At 39.3% G+C, this 26320-nt stretch overlaps 1 protein-coding gene across 1 annotated transcript in view; it reads right to left on the reverse strand.

Annotated features, from left to right (window-relative positions):
* dcc (DCC netrin 1 receptor) overlaps nucleotides 1–26320 on the reverse strand; it is a 193744-nt gene that overhangs the window by 111605 nt on the left and 55819 nt on the right. Inside the window, exons 6-7 of the mRNA XM_029516393.1 lie at nucleotides 13704–13858; nucleotides 10916–11036 (exon numbers count right to left, since the gene is read on the reverse strand). Of these exons, the coding sequence (XP_029372253.1) occupies nucleotides 10916–11036; nucleotides 13704–13858 (276 nt within the window). The remainder of the gene's footprint in view (nucleotides 1–10915; nucleotides 11037–13703; nucleotides 13859–26320) is intronic.

Below are 26320 nucleotides of genomic sequence, written 5' to 3' on the forward strand. Positions count from 1 at the left end.
GATAAGTGGTGAAGGAACATGGGATCTGCAATGTAACACTGAGCAGATAGGATTCAAAACCAAAGGAATTGTGATTTTCATACAGGTGCAATGTAGTATTTACCAAGCATTCATACTGTTCTTAAAGTTTGTTGTAGTACACTCGTTTAAAAACACACACATACACAAATACACTCTCCTAAGTTTAACAGTGTTTGAATGATGGTGGAGAGAGAGAGAGACGGGCATTATTCTGGATTGTTCTTTTATTTCAAGATACCTGTTTTGAAGCATATTACATGGTGTGTTTTGCCCCTTTTGTCTGAATGCTAAATCTCTCCCCAGCATGTATAACAACCCACCCCAGTAGTGGGGTAGGTTGTAACAAAGGAGCATTATGTATTTGACATGACCACATGCGGTCTGTGATATTCTTGCAGGGTTTTGAAGAAGTGTCATTTGTTGTAAACAAATGTGAGTATTTTGTATAAAAGTTTGAAAGCTGTTGCTCAAAAATTAATTAAGTCACAGATGCTTTCTCTTTTCCTCCCTCTCTCCATTTCAAGCAGGTGTTATTGAGCTTAATTTCATTAAATCTGTCCTCACCAGGTGCTTTGAAGTCATTTCTGGGCATCAATGGGTCGCTGCCTGCCCCTTGCTGAGGATTGAATTGACACTCGAGCAGACAGATTGCTGCAGACGCCTGATTTGTTTTGTTGTTTTAGAAGGCATGAGTTAGAGCAGCACCTGTCCGTCACTACAAAATTGTTTGTTTGCAGAAGAGAGGAGGAAAAGCAAGGAATAAGAAAACAAAGATGGAGTAAAATGAAGAAGGGGGGACGAGGAAACAATAAAGAAACAGGAGGGATGTTTTGTACTTTGGCATTTTATTCTACATATTTTGACTAATACTAGGGAAATATAACTTGCGGTTTATATTTTTGTTTTTAAATACATGATAGTTTCAGTGGGATTAATGCAGTGCTGTGCAATCATAAAGCATAACACTGATAGGGTTATATTTTAATTTCCAACTTCAGTTAGTCAAGTTGAATTTGATAAAAATAAAGAAAACAAATGGGATTGACAATAATTTGTGGCCCATACAGAGCCACTCTGATCAGTAATTGGTCTTGCAAAATGTTATCTTCATTATCTCATCGACCCATAGTGGTTGTACCACTCCATTCCTCTTCACCATCCGCTCAGCAGCAAAGAGCAGAAAGAGTCAGAGAGCAGCTGCTGAACACAGTGGAACACCCAGCAGCTGAAGACATAGTTTCTATTGTTATTATAGAAACCAGCTCATTATTATTATTATTATTATTATCATCACATATTTGTGCATCTAAAGGTGAATTTAAATTATTAACACCTGCATCTGAGTTATATTTCAGACATATCAGCTTCCATCCCTCCAGTAGGCTCTATCTATCTATCTATCTGTTTCACATTAATAATTGAGAGCTGAAAATTGTTTGTTATTACAGAACTGGTGGGGGCAATCCAGCAGCTGACTCTAACTTTGGCCTTCAGCAGCTAACTTCTTACAACAGAGGTCACCTTTCCACCAGCAATGTGATTGCAACCTCATAGCGGATTTATGGTTGAGTGTGGGCTTCCTGCAAAGGATAAAGCTTGCAAAGTTTTCAGTTTGACAACTTAAATGAATAAAATTTCATTTTGGGGTCTCAATGTGATTATGAGCTAAATGAAATCTTTTGATTGATCGATTAATAAATATGTGAAGCAGAAACAGCTGGTGCAAGTCATGTTCTAATTCATACATTGTGCTTGTGTGTTTGTGTGTGCATGGTATTTGCCTCAAACACAGATAATAACAATCTCCTTTTTTACTTTGAGGGAAACACTTAATATGTATATGTATCTGTATGTATCTCTATCAGTGATACACATACCCACCCACACACACACACACACACACACACACGCTCATTTGGTCCCCAAAGAATAGAGGAGAGAAGAGGAGAGGAGGCTACTGTCACCATGGCAACAGACAGAAGACTCCCCCCATCACACACCCAACATTTTCCTCCTACACCCACACACTCCTCTTATAGAGTGGCAGTGTGGAGTGTGTGTGTGTGTGTGTGTGTGTTGGGGGGGAATGTAGGCGATGCAGTAAAAGCATTTCTCTGTGTGTGAAAGATAAAGTATGTGTGCATGTGTAGGTGGGTGTGTGTGATGGGTTTGCTAAGGTCAGACGCTCACCGTGGAATACAAATCTGTCATGGCTGGCACTGTTCCGCCTCTCTCTCCATCTCTCTCTCTCACTTACCTTGCCCTTCGCTTGACCCTCCTGTCTTTTAGTTTCTCTCTCTCTCTCTCTCTATCCATCCATATCCTTCCTTCTCTCATTCCCCTTCCACAGAGCTGTGTTGGGCAATTGAATTTTAACTCCTATTCTCTCCTCTTCATCCTAACCCCTTTTCATTCTTTCTCTCTTCATCGACTCCAATTATAGCACTATTTCTATTCTTACTGAAACCGAAAAATTATCTCTCTTTTTGTCTAAAAATGCCACCTTATTTCTAATAAGCGTATTCAGATAATGTAAGAAAGGAAACAGAAGGAGAGAGCCAGAAAAGAAGAAAGAAAGCATAAAGACAAGAAATGTGGCAGAAAAGAAGAGAAAATTAAAGAGATGTTTTAACCACCTTCAAAGAATTACATCACATCTTTTTGTTTTGTTTAATAATTTTTCTTCTTTCAGTGGTTGTTTTTGTCCTGCAAAATGAAACTTATCTGCTAGAAAATAAATGCTACTTGATACAGAAATCCATTAGCTGGATACATTCCTATCATTTTCATCAGTGGAATCATTTGAAACTTTGAAACTAATCAATATCCTTTGTTTAACCAGGTAGAAAACTCATTGAGATAAAGAACCTCTTTTCCAAGGCCCACGTCACCCCAGTCAAAAATGTATCTGCTGCATATTCACTGACAACAAATTTATTTCCCATCACATCCACAGCTGTTAGCGAGGCCTAGTAAAAAGAGAACCAAAGATACTGAATGAGATCAAATTAAATGGTACACACTGGTTTGTTCACTGATTTGGCTGCTTGGCTATAATGAAAGTAATACACTTAGACAAACAGATGCCCTCAGTTTGAAAACTGGCTGTGACTTTTCAGAAAGCTGTATGTGTGTGTGTGTGTGTGATGACACAATCCCACAATGATAGCTGCAACAACATCTGTGTACTGGGTGACTGTGTGCATGTGTCTGCGTACATGTTTGTGTTTGTTTCAGTTACACTTTGTCCAGTCTCTGTAGTCTATTGTTTGAAGATAGCATGCAGACATAAACAGTGACCTAGATAGGTGTCTCTCAGGAGTGAGTTAAAATGCTCAACGGCCATAAAAAAAAAAACTAAACAAAAGAAAACAAAACAAATACTATTGAAAGTCACACATAAACTAGCAGAGGAGCAGCAATACAACACAGCAAGAGGTTTGTTTCACTGGCTACATGTTGACCTGAGGGTCAACTAAAGAATGTGATCGTAGGTTTCTTTTTTTTGTTACGCTGCCTCTCCTTAGGAAATTTTAAAGACCTTAAATTGCATTATCAGCTGTGTTTGGTTGTGAGTAAAGGAGCAGATGAATCAGACAACCAGTGGACAGCAAGTTAAGTGTGTAACAGGAAAAAACACACAAGGATATTCAGGAGGACAACACATTCAGTTAGGGACAGGGAATGGACAACGACACACTGTGAGAGAAAGGACGACAACACACTGTGTGAGAGTGAGGAGTATGACACAGTCTGTCAGGGACAGGATGACAGCACATTCATTGAGGAACAGGAGGACAAAACACTCTACGATGAGGGCAAATCACTATAGTAGACTTCTTCAGTGCAGGACAGACAGACAGGCATTGAGAAAGAGAGACGGGGCACATGCGAGAGAGAGAGAAGAGACAGACACGTAAAGGGAGACAAAGATGGACAGGCAGACAGACTGAGAAGGAGACGGTGAACCAGAAACTGAGACGGACAGGGAGCCAGATAGAGAGGTAGACAGACAGCGAGACAGGCAGAAGGACAGACATACATGGAGCCAGATTGAGAGACATTCAGAGAGACAGAGGGCCAGATAGAGGGACAGGCAAAGAGACATGCAGGGAGACAGACAGACAGAGGCAACTGCAAATCCCCTTGAATGTTCCAAATACCAAGAGGGAAAAATTAAAGAAGGAAGACAGGCAAGTAACATGCTATACATTTATAATTCAGACTTTTACATGGTCATCATAGATGAGTTTGCATGTAAAGTATGTGTGGATGTGCATGTTTGAGTATTTTTGTCCTGCTCTTTGTGTTGCTCATGTGATCTAGATGTGTGTTTTTTCTGGGTTCTTCCTAGAAGCAGGGAATAGGTTTGGATGGAGGCAGAGCAGGGGAGAACTATAACTCAGCAGTGCAACAGTAAACATGAGAGAGAGAAAAGTTGGAAGAGATTGACAGTAATAGCAAGAAGAATAGATGAAGAGACAGAAGGTTCATGAGACGAACAAAATGAGACAAAAAACAAACATTAAATTGCCGCTTAGATCCCGGTCAATATCCAGACCAGGATTTGACAGAGACTGCAGTGCAAAGGGGGCAACAGAGACCTGAGGAGACTGCAAAACAGGGAGAAAGGAGCTATGGGGTAATGTCAATCACACTCACGAGAACACATTAACATACACAGTGAATTTGAGCATATCACACACTCTAAACACACTTTAGGTCCCCTCTCTATAGTTATACTATAACATACAATATCTCATCCTGCAAAAATTACAACTAATCTCTTGTCACCAAAAAAAAAAAGAATAAGAAATACTAGAGGATGCGATGCAACAGAATTCAACGTCTTGACCCGTTGTTCTCAAGGTGTGAGACATGCCGCATTGGTGGGAAACAGAGACATTTCTTTTTCATTCCTATCTTTCTTTGTTGACAACAAAAATCCTACATTTTAAACAAAACAAAAACAAAAAGTTAATCATTATGAAATGAAAAGAACATTAGTTAGGACACTGGGAGAGAACTGGAGCCTGGAAGCAAAATGTGAAAATAATTATTAATTTCTGCGTGTCAAGAGCACAGGAACAATAAACAAACAGGGGTGGCAGGCTAGTCTAGACTATAATGTCACAAAATGCATATATTTGTGAAACGGACCACAAAACTTGCTGATATAGAGTAGGTTGAAACTTGTTAGTTAAAAGGAAGTGAATGTGGCTTTAATGGGGTCATACTGTTGCACTGCTGGATGTAGACTAATTGCCACAGAGTTATTTTTGGGTTCCAAGCAGCTTTTAAGTTTTTTTAGACATATATTGTTTGCTAATTTTGTTTTTTCTGGAATAGGGCTGAACCAGAAAGAATTTTCAAACTATCCCAAACAATTTTCATCATTATATGGCCACCTATAATAATTATTACTAGTTTAGTATTATTAAGTATTATTACAAGTTTCCACACAGTGGCTTTTGCTGCACAAAATGATTTAGTAAGATTTTCATCAGTATTTGTTGCTCAGACCTTTAATAAAGCTTCACTGATGACACTTACAAAATCTTTTGACTTTACTGTCTGATAACTGTTAGCTTAGCTGGACAGTAGTTCAGTTTCTGTTTCTGCTCAACTCCATGTCTGTGATCGCAGTAAGACAGAGGACCAAGCTGTGAGACAGACATACAAAAAGATATATATTTCATGGATATGAACTATTCCCAGCCCTAAATCCCCATGAAGATCCATTTTTTTTTTTTCCATCTGTGCAGCCTTTTTGTCTTTTTTACAAATTAATTGTTGTTTATCTCTGCAACTCCAAATGTTCTGATGAATTGATAAGTCCCTCAAACTGTGTGTGCATGTGTGCACACTGATATTTTATTGAAAGATCAACTTGTTCAATTGTAGTTTGGAGATATTTCAAGTACATAAGTAGGAGAACAAGAAAATGTATAATTGCATATGTATATGTGTGTGTTTGGGGGGTTGGAAGAAGTATGTGAAAACCCTCTCAGGAGCAACAGCCATGACATTGTCAGGGGTAAAAAGGTGATATGCTGGACATCACACATAGGCACTACTCTCTCTCACACACACACACACACAGATTCATGGGAATGTCTCAATGGCTGCTATGGGCCTGCTGGGAAGCTTGGTTCCCATAGTGATTATAACTAAGTGATAACACCAACCATCTGACCCTCCTAATGTCTGTGCATGCTGCCATCTGTGGTGCTGGCTCAGGGGAGAAGCAACACACTGAGCAGTTATTTAACCAGAGACAAAGGTAGAAAAAACAAGAAAAAGGTATAAGGCACATGGATGTGACATCAGTGCATCATTTACTCTCCTCCACATTCTCTTTCATGTCTGCCATAGTCCGTTTGTCTGATATGACCACAACAACTACCGTTAAGAAGTCCACTGTCTATAACCAGTGTGGGGCTGTCGTCAGTCAGAGCGAGACAGAGCACATTGAAACCCCGCCCACACCACAGGGGAAAACAATCAGTAGCTCTCTATTGACTTGTGTGAAGGTGTCCCTTGTCAGTCTGCCAGCAAATACAAACAGATGCCCAAAATCTGCTGCGTGGTAGGGTGCACTACTGACAGGGTAAAGAGCCCTGATCTGAGTTTTTAGAAGCTGCCGAACAGAAACAAATAGCCTATAAGACGAGAGAAGGGGATACAGGCAGTAAGACGCAAGGCGTCCACTCACAAAGGAGTTATGAGTATCCAAAGATCTGTAATTTCTCAATGTTGTGTGAGCGTATATTCCTAACAAAAAGTAAGATAAATAACAAGCAATTAGCCCCTCACCAGATACCCTTCTCATGCCTCCAGAATATTCTAAAAATCATCTTTTCAAAGAGATGTGCAGGCTTGATACTACTTGATACTGCCAATCTAAATAAACTGCTCCTCTTCAGAAGAGGTAAAATTAGGAGTTGCTGCTGATAGCATATTAAAATGTTAAAATGTAGGCCTATTTTATTTGTAAATGCATGATAAACACAAAAACAATCAGTTTGGCAGGTGTTTAACCTTCCTCTTGTGTTAGCTTTCTGTTACATCGCTTATGTTCATGGATAGGTTTTTACCCATGTCTTAAATCAGCCATAAAATACCCTAAAAATTTTATTTATCATCCATTTGGCTTCTCCTCAAACCTCAAAAGAATTATATAAACAAATAAAAAGCTATTGTGTTACCTGACTATTACTGAGGGATATTACAATATTATGAACTACAGTAACATCTATGGTGTTACGGGTCAATTTCAACCCATATATATTTACTTCAAGAAAAAGGCAAAAGACAATTCTTTTTTTTCTTTTCTTTTTTTTTTTATATAAAAAAAAACTGAAGCAATAATAAAACGAAATGTAAGGCAAGATTTGTAAGGTTAAACAAACAACAACAAATCAAGCAAACCAAACAAACAGAAATCAAGTTCTAGTGCCATAAAAAGTCTCTCTGTGCAAGAACATGCATAGGTGTGTGTCAGATACATGTAGGACAAAATGTGACACTTGGAATATGTTCTTTGCAAAGGTATTTTTTGCAAGTGAAGCTCAATGTGTTAGTCTTTCTGTCATTGCTTGGGCAGAGCTAACACCTCTTTCTTTTTGAATCAGGTGGTGGTCACAAGGTTTGTGGCTGTGGCTGTTATTGATGTCAAGGCAGGGCTGGCTGAGGAGGATACTGGCGCTGATGCTCTTCATGTTGCTGTGGGTGAGGACGGAGTGCTTGGTGAGCTCTGCAGCTGTCTGACCAAGGCTGAAGTAGCTGGGTCTCAGGGCGCCCATTCCCTTTGCTCAATGCACACCTTGACAAGGGAACTTCCTAGCACCTTAAGAAAAATTTTCCGCTTGTTTATTTTGGTTGAATTCCACTCTTGGTGAATGTGGGTCCACAACACAATTACATTGTATGCAGACACATCCAGGATGTTGTAATACACAACCATTGGTCATCTGTTGGTCATTCGCCATCAAGTGTCCAGTAGGTGACAGTCATCTTGTCCAGGTTGTCCACTCCTCCTTTGTTTTTGTGATAGTCAAGGGTGATTCTGGGCTTTTTGTCACTTCCTGCTGACACAGCAGGATCTTTGTGGACATCGATATCACATTCTGGTGTTTTTTTGGGAAGCATGAAACAGCAGTGGCGGTGTATGTAAAAATAAACTTTGAGGAAAGTGGAGCCCTGTCCTTCACCTGCAAAATTTATGCAGGGAACTCAGGTTTATTATTTTTTACTGTACCCACCAGGGTGCGTTTCCTCCTGAGATGTTCTTGTCCAAGATCATAGCTGGTAGAAATTTTGTCACAAATGATGTTTTAACCCTGCAGCCCTGTAGACAATCAAGGACTACACATTTTCCTTAGTTCTTTTCAGGGATGCCGGTTGCAGATTTAATTGTGTAAATCTGTAGATTCCATGTATTGCTGGTTTTTGCATGACAGGCTGCCCAGATTTTTATGCCATATTTGTCTGGCTTACTGGGCATGTACTGCCAGAAGGGGCATTTTCCACAGAAAGGGATAAAACATTCATCTGTTGTCACCTCTGGCCCTGGGTTGAACATCAGTAGAAGGAGCTGCACCCACCTCTCCCAGACATTCCTGATGGGAGCAAGCTTGTCAGATTTTGCTCTGGTGTCTCTGCCAAATCTGAGGACTCTTGATATCATCTGCCTGTCGATGTGCCCCAGAGACTATCAGTGGCCTTATTGCTGGATCTGCAAACTCCGGCAAGAAGAACACCACCAATGTAGGCATCCAGGTATTCTTCATCAATGTCATACCACATGTTGCCGTGGATTTTCTTTCCTTCAATGTTTGTCATAGCAATGATGACTTTTTTTATTGGCAATGGCATAAAAAGATCAAATCATGTCTTGATGTCACTTAATCGCATCACAGCAAACCTTATGATCCCAGGTGTCATTTTGATGACTTTTCCAACAGCTGTGCGTTGGGAGGTACTGAGATCCAACAGATGTTGCCACTTTTGGATTCAAATGTTTCTGCAGGTTTCTGTGTGTCCTCTGCCTCACTATTGGCAAAGACATGATCCAGAGCTTGGCTTACAGTAAATCTTCAAATTTTTGCATGCTGTAAGACGGAGATGTGTATTCTGCAAGCCACCAATTCCTGTCCCGTGTTTCGGTATGTTTCAGCCCGTCGCAAAACTTTATGAAAACTTGGTAGAGCGCATGCTGTGCGATTAGAAACACTCAGAGCAGACACAGCAGACAGAACAGCACTGCTCTGTTCATGCTGCCTTTTGACTACATCTATGCTATTCTCGGATATTCTATTTGTAACAGTTAAGTAGTTTCTAATTATGGTGGCTGCAATGTTTGCTGTTTATTTTTTATTGGATACTGCTCTGTTTTTTATGGAAGGGTGTTACATTTTTATAATAAAATGGATTGATTATATCTGTGCTTGCTTTTAATTATTTTTACATGCAATATATTGCCTTTTCTAGTGAGTAGTTTTATATTAAGATGTCAAAACCGTACCGTTACCGTGGCCCAAAAACCCTGATGCATACTTAACCGTGGGAAAACTATACTGTTGCATCCCTAGTGCCGACCCTAACACTAGTCTTTCCCTCTGCGTCTACCACTGCCATTGTGAAGTCAAGAGTAAGATGCCCTTTTGAGTGCATGATCTCTATTGTCAATAAAGAAAAGCATTAGGAAAGATAGGCATGAAGAAAATATTATCAAATCAAGTTTATTTATATCGGCCCAAATCATAACAAAGTCTCATCAAGGCACTTTACACATGGAGTAGGTCTAAACCAAACTCTTTCTTGAGTTGTTAAAGAGATCGAACAGATCTGTCAAAGAGAAAGCACTTGGCGATAATGACAAGAAGAAACTTCCTTTGAGAGGCAGAAACCTCACGCAGAACCAAGCTCGGGGGGGGGGGGGGGGGGGATTTGCCTCGACCGGTTGAGTTGATAGAGGAAGGAGAAGGGGGGCAAAGAGAGAAGCAGAGGCAGTGACAGAGACACAGTGAAAGCAAGCATAAATGGGAGGAGAGGAAGACTCAGTAGAGGAATGGAGTGAGAACAAGAACACGAGGGCAGAAGATGCCATGGAAAATAGAAACAAAACATACAGCAATAGCAACCTGGTAGCACTAAATGTGCACACGTAAATATTAGCAGTCGGGGAAAAGAAGACCTTACAATGGGAAGAGAGTATTTGTGTGTGATGATAACTGAAGGCAACTTTTGCTGCAGCAGGAAAAGGCAATATCATCCACGTCACCGCATCCCACCTGTCATATTTCTATTCCCCAACAATGGAACACACCCCACGCTTTGAGGACAGTGGGACTAACAACTGTTACAAAAACACAATGCCATAAAAAATAGATTTATCCAAGTAATGTGTGACATGCATCACCTGGTTCTGCGCTTCTCTCAAAATGAGAAAAAAAAAGATTTTTCTTCTATTTTTGCATTTTTGACTTTTGGCTTCTTGCCTATATGGGGTCTCCACAGCAAGTCAGCTCCTTGCATGACTGATTTGGATGCCCTTGCTGTTGCAACCCTACCCATTGATCCAGGCTTGGGAGGGGCACAAGCCTACCACAGGTTTGGTTGGACTTTGAATCTGTGGCCTCGGCATGCAAAGCACATGCTCTACCACTATTATTAAAAATAATGAAACTGATCAGGAAGCTGGAAACCCAGTCAGGTCAGAGAGTTAATTAAATCATGGTAAAAAAAAATAATAATAATAATTAAAAAGACAAAACAAAAACAAGTTGACATGATGGCAGCAGGTTGCGTTTATTGATGAGCAGCAACTGGGGCATCGTGTAGCGGAAGTCTACATACTGTATGTGTGTGAGTGTGTAAGTGCCTTTCCTACCTGGCTCCTTGAGTAGCAGCTGAGCCATTGCCTGTGAGCTGCCAGCTGAGTTCTCAGCCACACACTGATAAAATCCTTCATCAGACTTCACCAAACCCAAAATCTGCAGGTTGCTGCCATCCTGAACAATAACGACAACAAACATCATGGTCAATGCACACAATTAAACCTTCCCCATTCAAAACATAACACCTGAATTAACAAATAAAAATCCAGATTTTTTATTTCATCTATTTATTTCATATTTTTTCAACCTTCTTTTGTAACATAGTGTAACATAGCAGTGTTTAACTGGACGAACAGCCTGACATTAGAACCAATTTTCAGAAGAACTTTTATATCTTGTACTGAATTAACTTTTATTGTTGCAAAAAATAGTTGCATGATTGATGAAGAACTTCCATGAATCCATTCATTATCTACAGCATTTATCCTTGTAGTCTGTCGTAAGGCCAACAACTACAAATAAACAAGCCTAACATCTATGCCTACGAGCAATGCAATGCCATTTTAGGCTCGTTGTAACTTTCTTATGCTTGCTTCCCACCAGGTCTCTGATTCCAGTTAAGGTTCTTGATTTAGATATAGAGCCTTACATGGCCAGGCTCCTAGCAGTAGGTCTTAGCAGTAGGCTTTTGGAAATGCTAATAATTAATATATGGATGGTAGTTTGTGAACTTGATGACGACTTCTATTTTCATGCCTACTTTGTGATTGCCTAGTTTATGCCTGCTGGTCCTCAGGGCAGTGAAAATGTTTCATTTTCTTCTCCTTGAAATACTTGTACTATAAATTTCAATGGAATTCATCCTGATAGTCAGTTGAGATTTCTGAGTAGAAAGGAAAAAAAAAACAGCAAAGAAGAAAAGGCTGTAATTGATGACCAGTGGAAACAGTATTTGCACGGGTAGCTGCAGGGTGGCGTATGACAGGACTTCAGTGTGATACCAAAGAATGTGGTGAAAGTGTTGATCATACTGACTGTATAAAGATAACAGTCAAACATTTAGGGTTTTGGGTTTTGTTGAAATGCAAAAAACAAATAAAATGGGGGCAGATCAGAATACAACAGAGATACTTAGAAAATTTAAGTGATGGCCTTTACTCTTTTGATGTTTTTTGATTTTATGTATGTATGTAAGGTGCCTTGAGGTTATGAATAGGTGCTTTACAAATACATTTGATTTGATAATTGTTATTAATTATTTTTTTTCCTACACTGAAATTAATCATTATTATACACACGCACTATCATATCCATCTTTTCCTTTTCCCATATAACTGTTGTTGCTTTAATCATTTCATCCATCCATCCATCCATCTTCTACTATTTTTTCCGTTTCCAGGGCACAAGGGGTGCTGGAGCCAAACCTGGCCAACGTTCTGGGCGAGGGGTGGGGTACACCCTGGACAGGTCGCCAGTCCATCACAGGGCCAACACACAAAGACAAACAGAGACCACCAACCACTCATACTCGCACTCAGACCTACAGACAATTTAGATTCACCAGTTAACCCAGCCATGCATGCATATCTCAGAGAGCTCATAGTTCCTTACTGTCCTAGTAGGCCACTCCGCTCTCTAGATGGAGGTTTACTTGTGGTTCCTAGAGTCTCCAAGAGTAAATCTGGAGGTGAATCTTTCAGTTATCATGCCCCTTAGACTGAGCATCTCTCTCTCTCTCTCTCCCTCCTTCCCCCCCGCTGACAATAACCATGCTTCTCCTAAATCTCTGTTTCTCCCAGTTCTAAGCATGTGTATTGCATTCACTAACCATGTTTCCCCAAAGTCTCTGCCTCTCCCAGCTCCTCTCCTCTCTCTCCCTGTCCTCTTCCTGCAGGTGGTGACTCAGTGCCATCCCATGTTCCTGCAACGTCTGCTGCTCCCTTATCCTCATGAATTCCATGCACCATCATGTTTATCTGTTTTGAATATCTCCCTCTCTCTCTCTCTCTCTCCCACTCTCAACCCAACCAGTCGAGGCAGATGGCCGGCCACCCTGAGCCTGGTTCTGCCTGAGGTTTCTGCTTGTTAAAGGAATTTTTTCCTTGCACTGTAACCTGTAACACTGTAAGAGCTTGCTCATTGGGGGATCTGTTGGGTCTCTCTAAATCATTTTATGAAGAGTTTAGTCTAGATCTGCTCTGTAAAGTGCCTTGATGTAATTTGATTTGGCGCTTTACAAATAAATCTGATTTGATTTGATTTGATTTGATGCCTTTGGATGGTGGGAGGAAACCCACGCAGACACGGGGAGAACATGCAAATGACAGTGCTAACCACTACACCGCCATGCTTCATCATTTCAGTTTCTGCCCATTATATGTAGCCATCAGATTTAACATTTTGTTAGTTACTGACAAATAAACATGTATTGCATTTTATATTTTTTATGAAGACAAACGTTATCATTTTCATAATAAGAAATTACACAAATGCAAAATAAACAAAAGAACATATTACATGAAATAAAGATCTAATAAAATGAAGTTTTCTTTTCATATACATATATATATATATGTATATGCATATGTATGAATATATTTCTTGTTAGTGTTGTTGTTTTCTCCCATATAATTTGGGTTAGGGTTAGGGTTAGATATAATTTAGATATAATAGATATAATTTTATTTATTAACATTTGTTACTGCCTCCAACTCTATGGACAGAAAGATATATTATACCTTGCAATTTAGGGTCCATTTATACCATTCCGATGTTTGGATGAGGTATCTATAAATTATTTGTGTGAATGTACATTTCTATTTTATGCTGTGTATGACTCACAACTATCTGGAAGTAGTCGCTGGGGATGACTTCCTCTCCATTCTTCATCCAGCGAACTGTCGGTGGTGGGTTTCCTGTCACGGCACACTCCAGCTCGATGTCAGTGGACTCATAGGCATACGTGTTGGTTGGGTAGTTCAAGAACTGGGGAGGCACTGCAAAAATAAACAAGGTGATATTGCTGATAAATAACACAGGAACGTATTTCCTTCGTGTTACACATTCCAAAACTTTCCAAACTACTCAGTTTGAGTCCACAGTTTAATGAGGAAGTGATGTGTCTGATCTCATTACCTTCCATGGATCATTACACATTTGTCTCCTCATGATCAATTTCTGCTGTTTATGTGTGGTGACTCTGTACTTAAACCTTAGCTAAAAGGTCAACACAGCAGCAACAGATTACAATGAATTTAGTCTAGTTGATCAACAAGTCCACTGTGGAAGGTCAGGATTCTGTGGTTTTATGACTGAATTTTCTGTGCACTCCTGATACAGTGCATATTTGCTCTTAATGCACCTGAACACTGACAAAGTCTGAGAATTTCAAAAGGACTGAACATCTGTTAACAATGGGACAAGTTGTAACAGAATTAAGTTTAAAGAGATGCTAAATATAGATTGAGTAAATAAATCATTTCTAAATTATTAAAAGGCAAATAGAAAAGTGAGCAGTCCTTTATTTACCTGACAGATAGCATTTTCTTTGGAGAATAGTAACTGCACCATATGCATATTTATATGTATACATAATGTATATATAATAATCATTAAGACCTGGAGTCCAAAAACACCAACAGCCTTAAGCTTTAAAATGGGCCCTGAGCTGAAAATAATCTCTTCTTGACAGACAGACATCTCTACATTTAACATCTGGTAACAGAATGAAGGCTGGTTTAAAAATAACTGGTTGACAAATTTTGTTTGTATATATAGATTTGGTTTCCAGGCACCTAGCAGTGACTCAAGGAAATAACAGACTAGTTCCTAACTTGAGAGTTCAACCTTTTGGTTGGAGTGGCAGATTGTAGATTGTGTCTGATTAATTGTAGCAGTTCCAAAATATTGGATGGTAAGTGCTGGATAATCCTGTTCCGGTCCCAGCTCATGTGACTGGTGGCTAAAGTGTCTTCAGGCTTACTAAATTACAAACTGGAACGATTGGCACGAAGGTTAGGCATCTGCCATGTTTTAGCAATGTCGTCAGTGAATATTGTCTTAGTAAAAAGCTGCAACAGCTCATGACTGTGGGAGAGAGAGATGTGACAGGAGCCATTTTGAGCCTGAATAGAGATGAGGACGAAGCCTGAAGGACCTAGTGTAGCATGGAGCATGACGTCGGTGCTGTCAGTGCTCCAAAACAACAAACATTTTTCCTATCAGTAAACATACAAACAGACACACACAGGAATGTCCTGTAGCTGGCAACACACAGACACATTAACTGATGAAGTCACAGCTTTTTGAGCACAACATGGACTAAAATTCATCCTTATATATGAGAGTTTCACATGTCTGAAAAAGAAGGGAAAAAAGAATGATGACAAAGTGAGAAAGAGAAAAAAAAGCATGACAAATGTGGATGGGGACAGAAAAAGGACAGAGGTTAAATGCATTGAAGAAGGGATGAAGAAGGGATATTTGGGAAAAATAAGAGGGTGAGAGGAAACAGGAGAAATATTAGCAAAGAACAAAGAGAAATCAGTTGTTCGAAAACACTTGGGAAAAGTAAGGGAAAAATTTAGAAACCATGTAAGACAGAAGAAGACGGGATGAAAGGGAAAGTAGAAAGTTAGTGTAGGAGGTGAGCTGTGTTTGCATGCCTTCTATCGATACATCATTATCTGGAAGTCTAACTTTATCACTGCAATAATGCTCTAATTAAGATTTAATGATTTCCTTTAAATTCACACCTGCTGCAGCTTCATCACACTAACTTCACACAAACAACACAGAATACTACATGTGCCCAGGTGTTAGTCTGAGACACTAAAGACTGGAGACATCGGATAAGAGATCTAACATCTAATGAACAGAGATCTGTTGTGCCAATCAGGCACAACAACTAAGCTGCAGCTCCTCTAAAGGCCACTTTAGAGGAAACACTAAATCATAGAAACGTCACAAATTTTGAAAGAAACAAAGAGGGATGAAAATGCAGCAAATAGCTGTAAAAGTTCACACTCTGTTTTCTGTTTTTGTTTTAGGATAGTAAAGATAGAAGACAAGTCTTGTAGCTTCACATTACATCTGCTTCCATGATATCAGTTCACAAATGTTGGAATGGAAAATGACGGATCCACAAATGTGATCAAGAAGGAACAAAATAAGTAATTTGAACACTAAAATGCAGAAGAGCTGCTATTAAACACAAGGTCAGTAGAGCTTCCTAATACTATTTTCACCACTGCCTAATAATCAGGGAGAAAAGTCTTTTTTTTTTTTTTTTTACAAAGGTTGCAGATGAAGCCCAGAAACATATTATACCTGTTAATCTTGGTGGGAAACGTGATTCAAGGCAAGTTGTGGCCCTTGGAATCAGACTACATATTTTCCTTTGGCAAGACATGCCTTCAGGTGGAAAGCTGCAATGCTAGTCAGGAGCTGAGGGCTAACTTCAAGCTTTGGAGGAAGCTGGTCTTCTTCGTCCTCTTTTGTAGGACTGAGGGCAGACTGGATGCAACGCATAACAGAGACCGATCAGGACTGATCTGGCTAATCGTGCTAATTTCAATAGATATCACCGAAATCCTACAGTATGGATGGCATTCTTGGTAACAACATCATCACAGACTTCTGAATGCATGATTTTATTTTTAGTTATTTTTTTACTAATTTTGGGCCAAATCTGACACTATTGCAATATTGCACTTTGCTCCTTTAATGCTGCCAGCTAAGCATCAGTTGATGAAACCATTTTAGACCCTAACTGAGCTCATAAAGGGACAGCCATTCAGAGCTCCGGGCTTATATTTTGGAGGACTTAAGTTGAACCAGAAAATCAAGCATGCATGTCTTTCTCAAGTGACCCAAAGTGGGCTCTTTGGTTACCAGCTGTACAAATGACGTATAAGTTGTGGAGGGGGAAAAACCTGATGAGCTGTAATAGGTGACTGCCATCCTTGATTTAAAAAACCTGACAACGTTTCATTCTAAGAGGTGCTCTCAAATTTGGTTTGAATAAGAATGAGGAGTATTCTGTTTCTTCCTGTTCACCCTCATTGCAATAGGTGGCGACTGCTCACTGAGTGATTAGCTTTTATTGAGGCAATTCCCTGAGCAGCCATTGATTATGTGCATTTCTTTTTTTTTCTTCAAGACCTGCAACTTTCATACTGCTCACCTGCTCATCTGAGAAGACGTGTTTACAAGTACAAAAGTGTTTGTGTTTACAGGTGGGTTCTTAGGGATACCAATGACATCATTGAATATAATTTTAACATGTATTCTACTACTACTGGAAACTGCTGAGAGTGAACATTCATATAGTGATGATGCATCAACAACCAGCTTACGTCTATCAGATTCCACTTCACCTTGATACACACGATGTCACCTGCATTGGTGTTTCTACCAGGTAATATGATCATGTTTATGTTCGGTCAATTGGCAGAAGGAAGAAGAAGGAATATCCTTCTACCAGCGGTTGTGTTTTACATATAGACATAGACATAGTAATTCCTGGCCAGGATGAAGAAAAGAAACAATGTTTAATCACAAATAGAGCTGACACCAGTGGTCACAGCACCACTAAAGGTCAAAACGTCAGAAAAAAGCTAGGCTAGAAAGTATGAAATAAGTGTTTTAGTCACTCAACTACACAGAAAATTGGGCTTTCATTTGAAATATTATATAAGCCAGGCTGTATTTCTACTCTGCTAATTAAAATATAGTTAGATTCCATTTTTCCAGTACAAATAATGCTATGTTTATTTCATCAATATAAACATAGATCGTTTGCGATGCACTGGAATATTCCATAATCCATATTCCATAAAGTCTATATAGTTCTGTGATATTGCTTGTAAGTAGTTGTTTCAAATATTTCTATTTTTTCTAGTTATGTGGTGAGCTAGGTTGGTATTGAGTGAGGCAGGTAGGCAAGAAGTGTCAAGTTGACTAGACAAGATAAAGCCTGGTGGCTCCTCCAGCAGAAGGAGGATTGTTTTTGACGATCAGTTTGAAATAAAAAGCCACTGGCTTGGTTACCATGTCTGGACATAGTGCATCCGGAAAGTATTCATAGCGCTTCACTTTCGCTACAGTCTTATTCCAAAAATTTATTAAATTCATAATTTTCCATAAAATTCTGCATACAACACCCAATGTCTGTGTAAAAAAGTTTGAGATTTTTGCTAATTAATTTAAAAAAAGAAAAAAAATGAGTATTCACATATACATAAATATTCACAACCTTTGCTCAATAGTTTGTTGATGCACCTTTAGCAGCAATTACAGCCTCAAGGAGCTCTACAGACAATTCCATTGACTTCATGTTTGGTTTTTGCTCTGACATTTACTGTTAACTGGGGGACCTTATATAGACAGGTGTGCGCCTTTCCAAATCACATCCAATCAACCACAGGTGGATTCCAGTTAAGCTGCGGAAACATCTCAAGGATGATCAGTGTAACCAGCACCTGTGCTCTGTTTTGAGCTTCATGGCTAAGGCTGTGAATACCCATGTACATGTGATTTCAAAGTTGTTGTTTTTTTTAATTTAATTAGCAAAAACTTTTTTCACATTGTGATTATGTCGTGTTTTGTGTAGAATTTTGAGGAAAACAATGAATTTAATCCATTTTGAAATAACCCTGTAACATAACAAAATGTGGAAAAAGTGAAGCACTGTGAATACTTTCTGGATGCACTGTAGTTTACACCTTTTTACTGTTGTTTTGTTATTGCTACATAGCTAGAGGAAATGTTTTGTGTAAATTTAAATATTACAATAATGTAATGATAAGGGTCTTTGAGGATTGTAACATATTATTATTATTATTATTATTATTATTATTATTATTATTATTATTTTGTCTGCTGAAATCATAAATTATAAATACAAATCAAAGTGACTTTATGTTTTTTTTTTGTTGTTGTTTGTTTGTTTGTTTTTCATTTTTAAGTTTATAACCGGGTACCCTTGCATAACCCTTGCAGTTCACAGATTTCTTTTTTCAGTTAAGCTAAATCTAATTAAACTTTAGTTCCATTAGCTTTGAATGAGTTAATGGGTGTTGCTTTTCTGCTACAATTGTAAATAATGTTTGTGTTGTGATTTGTCAGCCAGTCATGGAAGAGATTGGAAAAATGTTTTTTCAGGGCTGCAAAATGGAAATCAGGCAGCAACAAAAGGCAATTTCATTAACATACATAAGAAAATATGTGATGGGCACAGAGAAGTAGACCAGGGACAGACTATCTAGGGTCTCAGATAAAGTTTGTTAAGCTCATTGTTGTCATTGTGCTGGTGTTACAAAGGTCCCTGATATATATTTTATACAGGAAGATAGGGTAAGGAAGGCCAGAATCATATGGAAGGCATTCTGATGAGTCCAAACCGGAAGCAGATTAGCTCGCAAACGAAGACAAATTGAAGGCACTTGGTAACTTAGAAGAAGTCAAATCCTGCTATTCAAAAATGCATAAAAAGCTCTATGTTATACATGAAATTAAAAAAGAGAGAAACACTGCACCAACACAGAGAGACAATCTGCTTGTGTGAACTGTCAGACTTCTGTTGGCACAAGATAGAGAAAAATGAATTATTGCCAAAGTCACCAAGAGTTCTCTGCAGCAGTGGAACGAAACAACACTGTTAACTCTTATTATGCTCCTATTACCATCAGTGGCTGCCCAGTGCTTCAATTTTTATGTTCTTTGCCTAAAAGAGCCAGCTCTGGTATATTTCTATAGTCTTTAGATTTTATTTATTTTTTTAATAAGCTTTTCTAGTCTGATCGACCACTCAAAGCATTTCCCAGTGGAAACACATTTAGTTATTCACACCCACATTTACACAGTGTTCTCTGCTATCACTACTTCTTATTCTGACTTATACATATCCTTACTCATACAATAATAGAACAGCTAACAATGGGACTTCCCGGAGTATCTTCCCTAACAAAATTGCAACATGCAGACCATTGAACTACTGACCTTCTGTTTACTGAATAACCTACTGTACCTCATGAGCAAGAGTCTTATTAAATTCAGAGAAATCAAAATTAATTTGGGGACATACATTGTGTTTTCTCTTATTATTGAAATCAGCATTTACCCCATCCATTTGAACAAGGTCCAAACAAAAATTGTGAATATTCAAACTCCCACTACTATCCAATAAGAAATATGATATGCACAGGCAGGTAATTCCAGCCCCTCAGTATTATTTGCCTAACCTTTTCAAGCCACCTGGCTGTTGGTAACACTGATGAGCCTCATGACTCATGAGAATGCCCTCTGCTCCATGAACACAAAATGACGGACAGCTGTGCTTTTTAGGGAACTCTCCCTTGGCAGCAACTCACAGCAGAAAGACAGACTTCCAGCTGTCTGCCATCATCTTGTTGGGATGACACAGTGGATATTTACATTGTCCAATTAGTTTAGTTTAGCTTTCCAGCAGCTGTGGCCTATATCCTGTCACATCAGTATAGCACTGTTCCTGCTGAGAGATGCAGCCGGAACAAGACATCGGAGGGTGTTCTCACCTGTCCATCCTGGCTGCAGCATTCCATCTATAAACATAATTAAAGCAAGCATAAAGGTAATTACTGCAGACAAATTGGTAAGGAGGCAAGTGGACGATTACAGACATACTTTACATCACAGTGAAGACAAAACCAGCATTGATGGAGAGAGAGCAGATCAGAGGTCAAGCAAACTGCAGAGCATACAAAGAACAAACTGCAGCTTTAAGCATAATGGTTTAGGTGGAGGAGGTAAGGAAAGAAGAAAGGGCATAAAATTGTAATAAATAAAAAATAAACTAGAAAATTCCAGGGAAATTTTGAAGTGCCACAGGTCCGTCGCCCGTCACCCGGACGAGCAACCCGCATACCGTCATGCTCTTCGAAAGCCTTCCTGATGAAATTTCGTTTCGGAGAACCGATTGAGCTTGATTCAATGAGTGCTTGTCTATATCTGTCTCTTTGTATGTCTGTGTATATGTGTGAGTGCGTCTGGATATTTGTCTCTGTTTGTGTCTGTGTATATGTGTGAGTGCGTCTGTATATCTGTCTCTTTGTGTCTGTGTATATGTGTGTGCGTCTGTATATCTGTCTGTGTGTGTGTGTGTCTGGATATGTGTGTGAGTGCGTCTGTATATCTGTCTATCTGTGCGTCTCTGTATCTCTGTGTGTGTCTTTGGAAAAGAAATCATTCAAAGTGATGGCCATAGCCAACAGAGCGAGATGAGACCAGCATGACTATCATTATGTGATTGTGTAGTAAGCATAGTAGCTATCATAAAGCCTGTTGTCACAAACAGAGTTCAAAGTGTTGTGACCCGTTTAAACTTTGAACGGCGTTTCTGTGACAAAGTATGACGAAGCAGTGAGGCTCCAAAGAGGGGTGGGTTTGATACAACACCAACAGCTGAACACAGACCTGAGCTGAGAGACAGGGGTTGCCACGGTGATTTGAGAATTCGCTCTGGTCAGAGCTCAGACTCTTCCCAAAAGTCTCCGAAAAGTGGCTTTTGACCACGTCCCGCTCTACGTCAAATTGCGAGCAAACCGTAGCTCCGGTCTGAAAAGCGAAAACACCGTGAGAGACAAACGAGTCGGCAAATTCCGACAGTCTTTATTTGAATGGAAAACTCCTTAAAATGAGCGTGTACGGACAGTGCGAAGACAGAGTGAAATTGTTTTGAGGAAAACCTTGATTTACATGACGTTCAGTTGGGACAAAAACAGGTGTTGCTGGCGCTCTGAGCCCTCCCGTTTAAATTTGGTGAGGAGCTGAGCTCTGAAAATGACATTTTATGAATCCCAAGACCTGTGTCTACGTTTTTACAAAAAATTATTTGTCTCCTTTGTATTGTTTGGCCGTGAGCTCGAGTTAAACATGAAAATGACGCTTACTTTTTCACAGTGCACTCACTCTATTTAACGAGCGGCTCCACTCTAACTTGGAGGAAAAAGTGATTTGGACTGCTCCTTTGAGGGCTCGAGAAAATAGGTGAATTTTTGTGGCGATTTTTCGTCGGCTCCCATGCATTTCCTATGGAAAATTTCGGCCGGTTTTTTGGGAATGACTTTGGGAAAAATCGGAATATCGACTCGCCAGAATTTAGCACACTATTCCCGATCGAGCCGCACGTTTTGATATTATTATTCCTGCAGATTTTCGGCAATTAATGCGGGTCGTATCGCTGGACGAACCCCAACAATATATGTAAGTATGGAGAAGTAGTGCCTCGTGCTTTGCACAGAGTGCAAACACAGTAGAAGTAGTGCCTCTGAGCTAAAGCCCGTGGCACTAAATAAACTATTTGTGAAATGACAAATTGTCCTAAAGCTGATGAATTACTGGGGATTTCCTTCAAATATCATCCAAACAGCATTTTACAGCATATGAATTTTTATACAAGGCAGCACGGCGGCATGGTGGTTAGTGCTGTCACTCCGCAATAAGACGTTCATGGGTTTGTTTCCTAGTGTGAGTAATTTTTGTGTGGAGTTTGCATGTCTGCATGGGTTTCCTCCAGGTGCTACAGTTTCCTCCCACAGTCCAAAGACATCATGTTTGGGTTAATTGGTGATTCTAAACAGTCTGTAGGTCTGAGTGGTTGTTTGTCTCTTTCTGTCTCTGTGTGTGGGCCCTGTGATGGATTGGTGACCTGTCCAGGGTGTACCCCACCCTCACTCTGTGTGAGCTGGGATTGGCTCCACCACCTCCTGGGACCCGGAAACAGATAAGCGGTTAAAGATGAATTAATGAATGAATGGATTCTTATACAAAAGCAGGATTAAGAGATGGATAACAGTAAGGAAACAGACAGTATCCAAATAGTACCTCTGAGGGAATCTGCAGTGTCAGCAAAGATAATAACAAATGGTAAAAATGAATAGGTGTCTGTCACCTCACAGTTCTGACTTCAATGAGCTGTTTCTTTCCAGTCCACTACAAGTTGAAGAAAATGTTTCTCCAGAAGGTCTGAGTCTTTTGAGACTAAGTCTTTTTTGATGATCAGGTGCTGGTTTTAAGCTCCAACAGAGCATGATGAGTCTTATACACTATGTAAGCCCTGTCAAGGTCATGCTCCTCAAATGTCACGTTAAGTCATTTTTCCTTTTCCCGTCTGCGACTGGATTGAGTTCAAATCCTGGATTACAAAGCTTAAGGAACAAACGGGTCACGTTGATTTGATTTGCAGTGGGGTCAGCACAGTGAGCGTATTAAAACTTGCCATCATGCAGATAGAAATGAGCAGCAGCAGTGCACAGGGTAGACTGTGACTAAACCATCGGAACATACATTACTGAAGCGTTGACAATGCTTTAATCTCTGACATCTCCAAAACAATGCTGATGGTGGCTAGAAAGCTTGTCTCAACTTCTCACAGTAGTTCCTGATTGTGACTGAATTCAAGATGAAAATAAAGTTCATTTAAATTCCCTGTGATAAAAAATAAAAATGATTAAAAATGTAAGCTGTCTTGTCTATTTTCTGTACCCAGAGACAGGTAGACTCCAAACCTGGATCTCAAGCTATCATTCAAATCTGTCAGATGAAGACATTTACTAGTTACAACATGATTTATATAGTGAATATAAAGAAAGATTTGATATCACTGTTTTGATTACTGTGGATACTTTCTCAGGGCTTAAAATTATAATAAAGTGTAATTTTTTATGTGCTATGTTTTAAATACCCAGCTCTGTGCATTTCCTATCATCACTATCATCACCATCAATCACTTCAATCCCCCTCATTCTTCATTATCTTTCGTTGTTGAAATTGTGTTCTGCTTTAATGTCACATTTCCCAAAATCTGACAAATTCTCCAAGAACTAGAGATTTGTGAATCCCTCTGAAGAAAAGCCAAAAGTGTCTTGTTTTCTCCAGGCACAATGGTAAAAACAAAGGTTAAACAGTTCTGTCTGTTTTAGACCAGGGAATCTTGTCTCTCACAATTTGAAATCCCTTTATTGGAGGTCTGTTTGGCCATTCTCCAGATCAGTAGAGTTTGAGAACACATTTCTAATAGCTGCTTTTGGTTTGGCATCAATGGGTATTAAGCGGATATTGAGCCAGGATTTTTTTTCTTCCTCCTGTGTTTCGTGTCATCCTGTTCAATAATTCAGAAACAGAGGGAAGTCTGAGATGAATATTTGTTAAAGTTAATGTAAGACCAAACAGATCTTGCGATGTTCCAGCTGCTCCACAATCTACCTCTCTACTGAAGGTAAAGAGATGCCACTAACCAAACTGTTAATGTATCTGGACTTTAATCTGGGGGACTCACTGCAGTGAAGTGTCAGAGCTTTATACTAAACTTTATATGAGGTCTGGACTTATGTAACATTACCATACCATACAGGTTTGTTTATTAATATGAAATATTTAAAATAGTAATTAACAGGTAGCAGTTCGCTAATAGTGAGATATTAAAATTAAATGTTAAAATGAATTTTTGTGTAACTTTTTTTGCTGGTATGACGGCACAGAGGAGGGAATGCTGTGTTTTTCCAGGTAAGAGCTATCACAAGTCTTGGTCGGACTTGCAGACATAAATAGAGTGGTAGACTTAGATCCTTCAACTAATATTAGGGAATGGAATCAGTTATCCACGACCTGGAAATGGATAAGCGGTTGAACAAAAATGAAAGAATGAATGAATTAGTCATCAATTTCCCCTCCTTTTTCTCTCTTTCATGTCTTTCACTGCAGTCATTTTGGGCTGGTGGCAGCAGACGTGCCAGTGCATCAGCAGGGGAGTTTCACAGCTTGTTAATGATTTCTAAAACACCCACAGTAATTCACAGAGTCTGTAATTAATCAGGAGAGTCCTGGAGGCCACAAACAGGAGGGTGTGTGTGTGTGTGTATATTAATGCGTATGTGGGTTGTGTTTCCTAGAGAGGTACCTCATGATTCCACAATGAAGTGAGACAATCACCATAAACTACAGTGAGAAAACTGATCTTTGTCTTAGTGCTGTGAATTTGTTTCACTGTGTGTATGTGTGTGTGTGTGTTTATACAGTGGATACAGTTCAGTTGAAATGTTGCTGTGCTGCAGGATGGATTCCTTAGTTTAAGATACTTTTTTGCAATAATTTCATTGTGCAACTGTGCAAAAATAATAAACAAAGCATAATGACAATTTTGGAGAAGACAAAGGCTGAATGAGTGTGAGTTTAAAATAGCTGGATCACACCAACAAGTTAAAAGCGGACATTCCTTGTGCTGAAAGCTGATAAAGATGATGCCATTGACAATTTACTGATCTATTGTCCAATTATATCCAACAGAGGAACTACATACTAAATAATTGTTTATGCATTGACTCATATTTTTATTGCCTTTAGATGTTAGTTATGAAGATTGTTTTCAACAAAATTGTTGAAATGTATTTATTGTGTATACCTTGTGCACATACATCACAGCTTTAGTTTAAATGTCTGCACTCATCAGCAGAACTCTGCTGGTCCCTCCCTGACTGGAAAAAAACAGGTTTATTATGGTGTTGGTGGTTGTGCTACCATTCACAAGACTGATAAGCGGATTCTGCAAAACAACGTTGTGCATGAAATAAATTCACTCCTCTGCATTCGTAGTAAACACAACTTGGAGCTTGGAGACAACTCCGGTTCATGAAAAGTTTAGCAAGTAATTTAAGGCTGATGAACAGTTACGGGGGGATGTGTCTGTGACACTCTCCCACATACACACACAGAGCATCTTGTAGCAAAGCTGCTAGTTCTGGTACATCCCGGGTGTCCATCCAGTGACATATCCATGTAATATCCATGTCATATCTGTTCTTGTAGTAAGACTTGATGTCCTACCTGGCTCCCTTATATAACATAAAACATGATCAAACATGATCAAACAACAAGTGACGAACTTTCTGTGTGAACATTTTCTTTGCTAACATGATTCACAGTGCTTTATCTATAAAATTCTCTTTGCTCAAAATGTAGTGCTTTCTGTTTAAGGGCTACTATTCCCAATCACAGTGAACAAAAGAGTATCGAGCAACATATTAATTATACCTATGAAAAGTATTTGCTTCATTGCATTGCTTTTATAAGTAGAATCTTGGTCATTATAATTTGGCTTCTACAACAATTCTACAAAGTAATGCCATTGCCGAAATATTCACACTCCTTCAAGTCAATATGTAATCACATCATTGAGTGGGGGTGTCAATCTGGAAAATTAGTCCATTGTTTTTTGTAAAACTGTTCCAGCTCAGTCAGGTTGCAGGGAGATTACACATGAACAACTGTTCTCTAGCCCACCTATAAATTCTCATGCCCAACTTGTCTTTCGATCTGTGCAGCTTTCATTGTCTCATTTGTGAACTGAGTTAGATTGTCCTCCAGCATTTCCTTTTTATGTTGCATTTATTTTATCCTTACCTTTACGAGCCTTCCAGGGTCTG

This window comes from Echeneis naucrates, chromosome 12, assembly GCF_900963305.1.
Source record: "Echeneis naucrates chromosome 12, fEcheNa1.1, whole genome shotgun sequence".
NCBI lineage: Eukaryota > Metazoa > Chordata > Actinopteri > Carangiformes > Echeneidae > Echeneis > Echeneis naucrates.